Source organism: Lolium rigidum, chromosome 2, assembly GCF_022539505.1.
Source record: "Lolium rigidum isolate FL_2022 chromosome 2, APGP_CSIRO_Lrig_0.1, whole genome shotgun sequence".
Classification (NCBI taxonomy): Eukaryota; Viridiplantae; Streptophyta; class Magnoliopsida; order Poales; family Poaceae; genus Lolium; species Lolium rigidum.
The window spans coordinates 71,345,323-71,357,999 of record NC_061509.1 but is presented as its reverse complement, the minus strand read 5'-3'; the positions used below and the strand labels follow the sequence as shown (position 1 = coordinate 71,357,999).

General features: G+C 45.1%; 2 protein-coding genes across 2 annotated transcripts; both read left to right on the top strand.

Annotated features, from left to right (window-relative positions):
* The first annotated feature begins 3,612 nt into the window (after positions 1–3,612).
* LOC124686689 lies at positions 3,613–8,546 on the top strand. Its single transcript, XM_047220593.1, has 2 exons — positions 3,613–4,241; positions 8,518–8,546. The coding sequence occupies exon 1, from the start codon at positions 3,664–3,666 to the stop codon at positions 4,237–4,239; it is 576 nt and encodes a 191-aa protein (XP_047076549.1). The 5' UTR covers positions 3,613–3,663; the 3' UTR covers positions 4,240–4,241; positions 8,518–8,546.
* LOC124686690 lies at positions 7,928–8,749 on the top strand. Its single transcript, XM_047220594.1, has one exon. It carries the CDS (start codon positions 7,987–7,989, stop codon positions 8,551–8,553), a length of 567 nt encoding a protein of 188 aa, XP_047076550.1. The 5' UTR covers positions 7,928–7,986; the 3' UTR covers positions 8,554–8,749.
* Positions 8,750–12,677: the final 3,928 nt, after the last annotated feature.

The window sequence follows — 12,677 nt, the reverse complement described above, 5'->3', positions numbered from 1 at the left end:
TATGGACCCATAGTCCGGGGGTGAACTACTCACTCATCACTCCGGAGGCGACCATGGCGGTGAAGAGTCCTCCGGAAGATGATTCCCCTCTCCGGCGAGGTGCCGGAGGCGATCTCTGAATCCCCCGAGATGGGATTGGCGGCGGCGGCGTCTCTGGAAGGTTTTCCGTATCGTGGCTCTCGGTACTGGAGTTATTATCGACGAAGGCTTCTTATAGTCGGAGAGGTAGGTTTAGGGGCGACGCGAGGGGCCCACACACTAGGCCTCTAGGCCGGCGCGGCCAGGGCCTGGGCCGCGCCGCCCTAGCGTCTGGCCGCCTCGTCGCCCCACTTCGTATCTCCCACGGTGTTCTGGAAGCTTCGTGGAAAAATAAGATCCTGGGCGTTGATTTCGTCCAATTCCGAGAATATTTCCTTACTATGATTTCTGAAACCAAAAACAGAAGAAAACAACAGAATCGGCTCTTCGGCATCTCGTTAATAGGTTAGTGCTAGAAAATGCAAAAATATGACATAAAGTATGCATAAAACATGTAGATATCATCAATAAAGTAGCATGGAACATAAGAAATTATCGATACGTTGGAGACGTATCAGGTATATTGGTGGCCATTGACCTCATAGTTGCATGGTGGAGCATGCCCTTCCACTAGTCTGCTGAACACCGGAGACTGCTGCAACACGTTGGTGTCATTGTGTGATCCCGCCATGCCAAAGAAAGAATGCCAAATCCACAGGTCATAATCTACCACACCTTCAAGCACCACACTGCAATATCCATGGCGCCCTTTGTATATACCTTGTCAAGCAAACGGGCAGTTCTTCCATGACCAGTGCATGCAATCGATGCTTCCAAGCATTCCAGAAAATCCTCTGACAGTATTTTATGCCATGATCCTTGCAGTATCTTCCTCAGTTGGCCCTCTCAAGTAGTATTTGCAAAAATTTCCCACCACAGCTCGACAAAACTTGTACATGCACTGAATGGTAGTAGACTCACTCATGCGAAGGTAGTCGTCCTGTGTATCGGCAGGTGCTCCGTATGCAAGCATCCTCATGGCGGCGGTGCACTTCTGAATCGACGAGAACCCGACAACGCCTAGAACATCGAGCTTGAGCTTGAAGTAGGGGGTCAAACTCTCGAACGCCGTGGAGGATATTCATGAACAGACCCTTCCTCATCATGTACCGACGCCGAAAATTGTCTTCATGTGTTGCACCATCTGCAAAGTAGTCGTTGTGGAGCATGGTATGCCCCTCCATCCTCTGCCGGGGTTGGACTTCTTTCTCCCCGGCCTTGATCCTCCGCGGTGTGGCCTCTTCCTCTTCTCTGCCTCGGCGTCAACCATGTCCTGGAGGGACACGATGATCAGCAAATGCTCCCAGAGGTTGTCGTCAAAGGCTTGCTCGTCCTCCAGCAGTAGGGCAAGCATCTCATCGTCGCTATCCATGTCTAAAGCAAAATCAATGGTTAAAATTGCGCCGAGGCAGACGACGCAACGAACAGCGGCCAATCGCGCCTACCTGGCAAGTCGTCGAGCACCTTGTGTGCGCGGAGGTGGAGCGGATTTGATGCCGCGTACAGGGACTTGACGGGGAAGCGGCGGCGGAGGAACGACCGACGGGAGCGCTAGCCGCGACGACGGTGCCGACTCTCAGAAGATCAGACGCGAAACGGCCGGCAAATCCAGCGGCGGCGGAGGGGTGGGAGGCGCGGGAAGAAAGGAACGACGAGAAAAAAAGGCGTGAATCAATGGTTTATGCAAATACTCGCCGACATGTGGCAGCCCGCCTCGCTTTTCGTTGTGTTCGGCGTGCCCGGAGCGTCCCATGTGGGGCGGGGACGGACTCGGCGCGCCGAACACCGTATCGGACCGCTGGACAAAAAACGGGTTTAGGGAACGTGCTCGAAGCGTCTTTTTGTCCGGTGCGTCCCAAATAACTTTGGAGGACGCTTTGGACGACGCAGCGAAGATGCTCTAAAACAGCATAAACCTTCATATCAGCTCAAACTGCCATATATAGACTGATATGTGGTGTCTGCTGGAAGACGTAACATGGTTCACCGATGATGAGAAGACACCAGGACTCTCTTCTCCGCCGAGAAACCTTGCCTACTAAGGAATGTCGCCTTCGCCGGCCGAAGTTGCTGCCCACATCCCCAAGCTCCAAGTCATATCCTGTTTACTCCGCCGCCGCTTTCATGCCCGGAACATTCTTCCGTTGCGGCGGCGGAAGCGCGGGGAAGCCGCGACGCCGGCGCGTGCAGAGAATTCCGTGGCGGCTGTTCCGGGCATGCAAGGGCTCCCCAAGGCGCGTACGCACGGGTTGGAATATCCAATCCAGAATGTTGACTGTCGAGCCGGTCAGTGGTCACTAGCAGCTTTATGGGCGACCGGAGGAGTAGTCGTCGCTGTCTGGTTCCCATTCGGTGAAGTGAGTATCTGGAGTCAGTGCGCACAATGAGGCAACAGCGTGCGTCACCGCTCACGGTAGCGATTGGCCTTGCTACTTTCGCATTCCCAGCCCCGTGAGAAGGGAGTATTACGATTGACGATGATTAGTTTTTTTTTGGGAATTTCAGATTTATATAGAAGTTCACGAGAAGAGATTTGGTGAGGCATTTGCTGCACATGTGCACCAGTGCTCTCTTTCCTTTTAGATTTTTGAAAATTTTAAAACTTCACACTTCAATATTTCTAAAAATTATGACATTATAAATATAGATAGATATGAATAGGCGGAGCCTACGCAAAAGAAGTCCCAATAAAGAATACTTTGAATTCCTAGAAATACAAAAAAACAAATTTTAGACAATAAATTGTAGAAATCTATCTTTTTATATTTCTCAAAATACAACATATTTTAACGGCATTTTTTTTGCATACATCCCTACTATATGTATCTATCTATATATTTAACACTATTGTTTTTAGAGACATAGTTTTGTGTGGTGTTGAATTTTTCAAAAATCTGAAAGTGGACAGAGCATTGATGCCCATTCAGGAAGTCGGCCTAACGATGTTAATAGCATTCAGGAAGTCTTCGTGCACGTGTCCCTAAGGACCAACGCCTCACCGAACTCTTAGACTGAATGAGATCCACCACACCATTGTAGTAGTGACAAAACTATCCCCCCACCTCAACGCCACCGGCGAGATCACCACCAACGTGGTGGATGAATGTTTTTGTCCCGCACAACATCGCCACTGGTTGACCAATCTCTAACTTCAGAGAACCTTACTACAACTCCGAACGCATGTCCGAGGTCCCCATCAGCATGGAAGTTTTGTTGTTGTTGGCTGTAGTTGCTCATTACGGGATTTTACAATCGGAATGTCTGATATCCGTACTTCATGGAATATATGTTTCTCTGTTTTTAAAGATTTTGAGAACCCTCTTTTCACAAGTGTCACATCTGCTCACAAAACATACCTGAAATTCCTTCAGCAAATTTCAGTTAGTGCGTGTGCATTCACACAATTGGATAAGAAGCGGGGGGTTGAAGTGATAAGTCATGCCTCCTTTTTGTTTGTCTCTTTTTTGATTCTCACCACCTACCTCTATATATACACCACCACCCCTTTAATCTCCACATCCAAGTTCCAACGAACTGAAAAGAACATCAACACTTCCACTCACAGTATACAAAAGCAAAGATTCCATGGGAGCCAAGCTTTCCAGCTGTTTCAACCACCGAAGCAGCCTCTCGCAGCAGGCGCAACAGCCGGCGCCGGTCAGGGTCATCGCCGCCGACGGCTCGCTGAAGGAGCTCCCGGCCAGCCCCCACGTCGCCGTCTCCGACGTTCTCGGCGGCGACGCCGCCTCCTCTTTCTTCGTGTGCAACTCCGATGACCTCTACTTCAACGAGCCCCCACCGGCGCTTGCCGCCGGCGAGCTGCTCCAGCCGGGGCAGATATACTTCCTGCTCCCAGCGGCGGTGCTCGGACGACCACTGTCGAGCGCGGACATGGCCTCGCTGGCCGTGCGCGCGAGCGCGGCGCTCGCGACCAAGAGGCCGCAACGGCGTGGCGGCAAGAATCAGAAGGTGCGCGTCGTGCCGATGCAAGAGGGTGAGCTGGAAGCCGGCGAAGACGTCCTGTTCAACCAGAAGGTTAACGAACGGACGCTCGGGGAGTTGGTGCTGTCGATAAGTCCGGCGAAGAAGAGCGACGAGAAGCTCGCCGCACAGTCGCGGCTGAAGCGGGCTCTGAGCATCATTCAGGAGATGGCTGAGTGAAAGCATCCCTGCATGAGAGATAGCTAGATAGTATTGTTCATTTTTTTGGGTCCTTTTCTGAACCATTTTATATGAGGTTAATAAGCCTACATATTTAATTGGTTTTAGTAGATTTAGTAGACAAGAAAAATGAATGCCGGGAAATAGGTTGTAAATACTTCCCAGGGTGTGTATGATGCAGTAGGTACAAAACAACCGGAATGCAAAAAACTGTTTCTTGAGTTGTTAATCTATTTTGTATATTATCCTGTCTCTTCGAGATAGAAAAACTATTGATGGCAAATCTACATTTTTCCTGAAAATATGGGAACAAAGTATTATCATGTTTTTGTTGGCGTAAACTCAAAATGCAATTACAAGGATGCACTTTACTGCATATACAAGTAAGCAACTCAACCGAGGAGGCTACCAAAAACAAGCACTCTAAATAGAAGTGAAAATAAAGAGGGAAAAAACGTGTCCAAGGACTCATTTGATTCATAAGATAGGAAAAACATAGGAGTGGGAAGAGCTTAAGATTGAGATGGCGTGCCTACCTGGATCGTATAGGAAGATGATGTGTGCTTGATTGTAGCAAATGAATTTTTCATTAGGTATGACCTACTTTTTTCCGTATAAGATTTGCACTACAAGATTCATAGGATTAGTTCCAATGGGATATGTTCACATAAATCAAACAACTTGTATAGAAAAATTGTATACAAGTCCTGTACAAATCCTATGAATCAAATGAGCCCTAAAGTTACTCCCAAATGGAACAAGCTCTTGATTGTCGAATTTGAGTTGAACAGTAAGGTTTGTTAGTCTTCATCAAGCCAACCTAATCTGGCTATATGGTTGCACTCTTTGTCAATGCCCTAGGTTTCCTCAAAGGATGGAGAAGAGTGACTAGAGAACGAGAAGATCCAAGAGTATCGAACATAAGGTCTCCCCAACTTGGCTTGAAACTAGAGAGTGAGGTACTTTTGCAAACAAGCATTGGAAAGGATGACTTTCACTTGAATCTACACCACTTTTTTTTTTGCATGAAGCCGAATATAGGAAGGCGGCAGAGACTATACATTGTGGCATGACAGCAGTAAGAGAAGCAACTAATGAGGCCACATGGGGTATCAAAATTTACCATGGAAGAGCTCAACAACAAAACAAGAGATATCGGGTTGTCGTCTGTGTCAGCACGAGACATGGGGGAGACGATTACATTGGTGCGACAACGGGCGGACATGAAAATGCATGCGAGCACGAAAATGAGAGGAGGAAGCAAAGACGAAAGAGGATATACCAGCAGAAGGGTGGCTAGTGACAAGGAGGGTTGAGGGGTAGCATGCTAGAAAGTGATGGCGGGGATCCCGCGTAAGGTACTGGTCTCATCGTTCCTACTAAGATAGAAGGGGCGTGATATGGGAGCATGTATTACAAATCATTCTTAGAGCCAAGTTGACACCAACGGTTCCTGGATCCAGAGTCGTGGCATAAAACAATCTTGTGCGACAACAAAACGTGAGACCCCTTCTTGCTTATGTCCAAGACATCAACAAAGATCCCCTCCATTGCTATGATCTCGATAGATCAGAGCTCGAAAGCGAGCGTATCCAGACCATCAACAAGGCATGGACCTTGACGTGCGAAATCCTAATAGAAGGCAGCACACCACACTGGCAACCACAAAGGAGAGAGAAGCCGAGGGAGCATAGGTTAGAGACTAGAGGGAAAGATAGGGGAAGGTTCTTTTCTCAGAGGCTCCATCGCTACCCAGCCGGCCTAGAGCTAGCGACAATTAAGACGAGAGGGGCAAGGTGAAGGGAGAGGTCGGTTTCGCAGCAACACGGGTGTAGCTAGGGTTTGATCGCCTTAAAGAATTGAGAACCAACTATAACTATCTAGTTCTAAATTCCCTTTTTACTCAAGTGCAGCTACACTTGTTAGAAGAAAATCTCAGTCAACTTAGAAAATGCAAAATGAAATGTAAAATATAGAGCTATATATAGTGAACATCAGACCCATCAAAATAACCATTCTATTGTCGTGACTTTATCAAATCTGTTGTGCTCCAAGTTACTCCACTCGCATTATTCTTATGCTCTTGTCTATTTTCACAATTGATCTTTTTCAACCTATTTTCACATTTATGTTTAATCTATTTAAAAAAATATAAACATTCTTTTTATTTGTTTGAGAGTAGCTTATCACGTGTACCACGCGATAAATATAAACATTCTACTACCACTACTACTACTTACTACTTAAAAATAGGAGGAGGTTACCCATAAAAGAAGGAAATAAAAATAACAAACACTCGGCCGGCCGAAGTACACCGGTTTCCCGGTTACCTGCTGCGAGAATGAGACCCCGTCGAAGCGACCCAACGTGCCAGACCGGTAATTTGGCTCCGTTGATCGATCCAGAAGGCAACGAAGCGACTACGCGACTCCCGTCTCCGACGAGAAATCTTTACCTGCGACGGACGGTTACTGCCCGCCGGCCGCATCCGATGAGCTCCAAGTCATACCTGTTCTTGAAACAGTCACTGTTTCCTCCTCTGCCGTTTTTCACACCTGGGACATTCTCCTGTTGCGGCTGCCCATCGAAGCACGGGCGAAGCTACGTACGCTTGACGCAGAAAAAGCCGTGGCGATTGTTTGGGGCGCAAGGTCCCAGCCCCAAGTGCGAACGTGCGTGCTGAGGCGAGCAAAGAATGACGGGGACACGCGCGCGGTGCCCTTGCCCACGGGTGTGCATCTCCAGAACGTTGACTCTCGAGTCACTCTCAGTGGTCACTTCCAGAAGAGGAATAGTCGTCGCTGTCTGGTTCCTATACGGTGGGGTGGATATCTGGATTCAGATTTCAGGGCGCAGAATTCGGCAAGAGCGTGCGTCACCGCTCACGGCAGCTTTCTCCTCCTTGTCTTGTTATTGCTTTTGCGTTCCGAGCCCTGTGAGAATCGATTTTCGCATCTGAGGAAGATTACTTTATCCTTTTGGACAGTAAGGATCAAGATTAGTAGCGTATGTATTGTGTTGCGATGAATCAACAAGATTAGTTTACCAAGCTATGTTATTTTGGCATCTGCCCTCGAGTGTGCACGAACACTGTTTTAGTTGTTGTTGTAAGGATGCAGGATCTACATGCACCTGACTTTTTTGAAATGTGAGGTTTATAAGGAAATACAGTGTCACAACCATAGTGTTTGACAATGTACATGCTTTGTACCATGGAATTAACATATCTAAGGTTAACCTGTCACCTACACACAAAGAACATTGAGCAACATTTGCTTGCCCTTTTCTTCACTTATGTTGGTATGACATCGACTTCCATTACCAAGCCTCATTTCTCCTCCTTCGGTAGAGAAAAAGAAGTCGAACTAGTGACGACAGTTCGCCGCAGAACTAACACAATTGTACTACTAAACTAATGCTAGTATAAAAAAATATTGAAAATAATTTATTCTTCATATACTTTCCGAGTCCTATTGCTACCATGGGTCTTATGCAACTGATGTTACTACTGTTTTAAGCATGTAAGAAATTTGCAATCATAGCATGTGCGTTTACACAATAAGACAATAAGCAAGGGGTTGAAGTGATAAGTCATTTATCCATTTCTTTATCACCTTTGATCCTCACCACCCACCTGTATATATATGCGCAACTATCCTCTGAACCTCTACATCCAAGTTCCAACGAACCCAAAGAAGAATCTCAACACTTCCACTCGCGCACACACCGCGAGAACGCAAAGATTTCATGGGAGCCAAGCTTTCCAGCTGTTTCAACCAGCGAGGCAGCCTCTCGCAGCAGGCGCCGGTCAGGGTCATATCTGCCGACGGCTCGCTGAAGGAGCTCCCGGCCAGCCCCCGCGTCACCGTCTCCGACGTTCTCGGCGGTGAAGCTGCCTCCTTCTTCGTCTGCAACTCCGACGAGCTCTACTTCAACGAGCCCCCACCGGCGCTGGCCGCCAGCGAGCTGCTCCTGCCGGGGCAGATATACTTCCTGCTCCCGGCGACAGTGCTCGGGCGGCCGCTCTCGAGCGCCGACATGGCGGCGCTCGCCGTGCGCGCGAGCACGGCGCTCGCGGCCAAGAGGCCACAGCGGCGTGGCGGCAAGATTAAGAAGGTGCGCGTCGTACCGGTGCAACAGGAGCTAGAAGACGGAAAGGACTTCTTGTTCAACCAGAAGCTTAACGAGCGGACTCTCGGGGAGTACGGGCTGCCGATAAGTCCGGCGAAGAAGAGCGACGAGAAGCTCGCCGCTAGGTCGCGGGCCTCGCGGCTGAAGCGGGCTCTGAGCATCATTCAGGAGATGGCTGAGTGAACCATCCATGGAAGCGATAGATAGCTCCGTTGATTTTTTTGGTCCTTTTCTGAACATTTTTTTGTGAGGCTTATTATGCCTACATACTTAATTGGTTTCAGTAGATTTAGGAGAGAAAAAATGAATTATTCTGGAAAATAGGCTGTAAATACATCCGAGGTTGAGTAGATACAAAACAACAGGAATGCAGAAAACTGTTTCTTGAGCTGTTAATCTTTTGTGTATATTATCATATCTCTATAAAGAAGTACTTTTGCGATGGCCAATCAACTATTGGAGGTGAAAATCTCATTGTTTGTTTGCATATAGCTAACAATGCAATTATACAAGGGTGCACATTTGCAGAAACATAGAAAGAACTCAATCACGGAGGTAAAAAAAAAACTACAATTAATGGCTGGCCTAGGATTTGGGTATAACAACGGCTAATTCGTACGATCCAAAAACTACGAAAAAATAAATATTTTCACCTCCTTCGGTTAACATAGTATATGAGTCAACGCGTTCACGCTTTGCTCAAACATAAACTCATTTTTTAACAAAAAAAAAAAGCACAAAAAATTGTACGGTGGCATAATTGCATCTTCAGTACTCAAAAAAGTATGTTAAAAATAAGATTTACTCTGATCCTAGTCTATCACTTCATCATCAATCATAGGAGGAGAATCTGAACCTGCAATGACAAGAAAATTTAATCAAAAGGCAGTATTTCACAACCAATCCTCTTCAACCTATTTTCACCAATACATTTTCATCTACTCTCTCGGTTTTAAAATAATTGAAGTTCTTAGTTTGTCCTAAGTTAAATTACTCTTAAGTTTGATCTAAGTTAAATTACTCTAAGTTTGACCGTCTTTGTAGAAAATATGTCAACATCTAAGGCACCAATTTAGTTTTATTGAATTCATCACATAATATATAGATGTGACGTTGTAGATATTGACACATTTTTTACAAATTTGGTCAAACTTAGGGGAATTTAACCTAAAGAACTTCAATTATTTTAAAAGTAGGGAGTATGTTGGAAATAGAAGTTATACTTACAAATAGGTAGTTATTACCCGACAAATAAAGAAATCTAAATAGCGCGTGCTTTAGTACACCTCCTGGCAAGGGGTAACCTTATCAATGCCCATAATGATGAACTTAAGTTTTGAGTAAGGAGAATGCTGATGAATTTAAAGACCAATCAGCCAAACTAGATAACCGACGAAAGTAAGATCAAGGACGAGATTGTATTATCAAGACTAGGGTTACAGGTGTATCGCGGGTTGTGAATCTAGTTTCCCCTCGGTGGCTCCTCCTAGCCCTTATATAGTGGGTTAGGTCTCAGAGTCTATCTCGAGGTTGATTACATTATCTATGTAGGTTACCCGATATGGGCCTAGCCTTCCTATTTTACATAGTAACTGGACTTCAGTTTCGTGCAGTTTTCTTCATAGGCTTCGCCTATTCCTTCCTGAACTCATACCAGGATGGTAATGCTGAGTACTATGGCATACCCATGTCACCCCCCCCCCCCTCTCCGGACTAAAACCCATTAAGGACTGAGGTTGATCTGTACGTCTTCACAAGCTTAATAACTATGAAAGGATGCAAGCGATCTGGGACGAAATGCTTCGTGGTGTTGCAAATAAGCATAGATCTAAATATTCTCAAAAAAGTCAACCTTTTAAACAGTCTCATGAATCCATGAGCGGGCTAGGGACTTGACTTGTTTGGCTTTGGAGGAGGGGGTGTCTATATTCCCTCCGTTCCAACTAATAATGTCTATATTTCATCTTGAAACAGAGGCGGTAACACGTACTCCGGTCAGCCCGTAAGTAGTTTATCGGTTTCCCCGCTACCTTCTGCGACCCAACGTGCCTGACAGATAACTTCATTCTGCTGACCGATCGAGAAGGCAACGAAGCGACCATGAATCTTTTTTCCGGCGAGAAATCTTACTTGAGTCCGAAGGTTCACATCGCCGGCCGAAGCACCCCGCATCCTTGAGCTGCAAGTTCTATCTGTTGCTGAACATTCACTGTTTTCTCCTCCGCCGCTTTCACGTCCGGAACATTCTCCGATTTCCGACACCGGCGAAGCTGCGCTTGAGGCAGAAAAGTCCGTGGCGATTGTTTGGGGCGCACGTACGCGCTGATTGGGAGGAATGATGATGGGGACACCCGTGGCGATTGTTTCGGGCGTCTGGCTGACAGATTGGTCCCACGGGTGTGCATCTCCAGAATGTTGACTCTCTGTCACTCTCACTGGCCACTACTAGAAGAGGAATAGTCGTCGCTATCTGGTTTCCATATGGTGGAGTTCATATCTGGATTCAGACAGCAGAATTCGCGGCAAGAGCGTGCGTCACCGCGCACGGCAGCTTTCCCCTCTATGGCTTGTTGTCACTTTTGCGTTCAGAGCCCTGTGAGAATGGAGTTTCGCATTAGTTTGACGACCAATATTTTGCGATGAACCAACAAGATTAACTCACCAAGCTAGTATGTTACTTTGGCATCTGCCCTCGAGTGCGCACGATCATTTTCTTCGTACGGATGCATGGTCTATGTACATACACGCTGTTTTTTGAAATGTGAGATCATCCGACCTACTACTATAAAGGAGCAGGGTATGACAACCACATTGTTTTGATATGGTGCATGTTTCTCGTTTGCAAATTGCAGGATTTTTTTTTTCTTTCATAATTGTACTACTCCATCCAACCCCAAAATAATTGTTGAGTATAATATTAGCATAATTTATACTAAAACCCCGATACTTTGTATGGATCAAAGGGAGTACATGACATCCAAAGGTTAAGCTATATCTTTATTTGTGTTTGCGTGATACTGATTGTCGCAAACCCCTATTCTCCTTGGTCCACTAGTGCTGGCAGTTCATCGCAGAAGAAAGAACTCACTGAGCTAGGGTAGGTAGCTAAAGTTATGTACTACACGAACTAATGCTACCATTCAAAAAAACTTGAGAAAGAGTTATTTTTCTTTGTAATTTCCGCTATTCTATTGCTACCGTAGGTCTTATGCAACAGATCTTTGTAGGAGTACATTTTTTCCTAGAGAGGTTTTCTCGAGTCTTGGGTGCTCCTTCAACATGTGTTGCTGATGGCTTCAAAATGAGTGCCGAATTCATGAAATCGGATTCTTCCCTTCTTGGGGAAGCATCACATGATACCACACTTCACATGATACAGTGTTATCATCCTCAAAATTCGACTTTACAAGTCTCTAAAAATTTCGAGAACAATATGTTAGCATGTTAGCGTTCACAACATCTGTGTCCACAATCCTTATAATTTTCAGAATTAATCTGAAATACATTCAGAGAAACAAAAAAATATGAAAATCCAACATAAATAGCGTCGAAAAAGACAAAAGCACAAATGCCACTATGTACATATCGATTTCCCCTCCTTTCTTTTCTATGTGTGTATTTTGAATTTGGTTTTGAAAATTATAGGAATTATAGACACATATTTTGCGATCACTCGTATTTTTTTTTACTTTCGTAGACTTGAAATTTTAAGTTTTGAAATTTGGTGACATGGCTCTCTCTAACAAATTTGGTGCTCTGTTTTGTTTCATTGCCCCCCTACATGTATTATTTTCCTGCCTCCGCCATTGGATGTGTATACAACTATACACCACCATCATTATTTCCTAGTTACGGATGACATATTATCCACATATTATCCGTATGCATTCACCCCATATACTATTTGTACCTAGATATTACCTCATTCAAGGTGTTATCGTTACGGGAACTTCCAACGGAGGCTAAGCTATATGTAGCTCTTTATTTTTAAACACTCAAAATTTGTGTTTCATAGATTTAAAAAATCCGATTCAAAATTATACAGATAGCTAATGATCTATACTACAATGGTATAAAATCTCAATACAAACTACTTTATATTCTAGGCTACTCAAAAATAACAAATTCTGACGAATTTTATAGTGAATAGCACACATTTCAAGACTATAAAATTTATCAGATTTTTTCAATTTCGTATAATCTACAATACAAATTAATTTGCATTGAAAATTTACACCATTGTAGCATGCATCATTAGCTACCTGCAATTTTTTTTAAAAAAAATCTAAAACTTCAAAATGTAAATT

Bases quoted from the DNA above. Each gene is read 5' to 3' on its own strand.
- LOC124686689 (XM_047220593.1), top strand. From the start codon at position 3,664: ATGGGAGCCAAGCTTTCCAGCTGTTTCAACCACCGAAGCAGCCTCTCG.
- LOC124686690 (XM_047220594.1), top strand. From the start codon at position 7,987: ATGGGAGCCAAGCTTTCCAGCTGTTTCAACCAGCGAGGCAGCCTCTCG.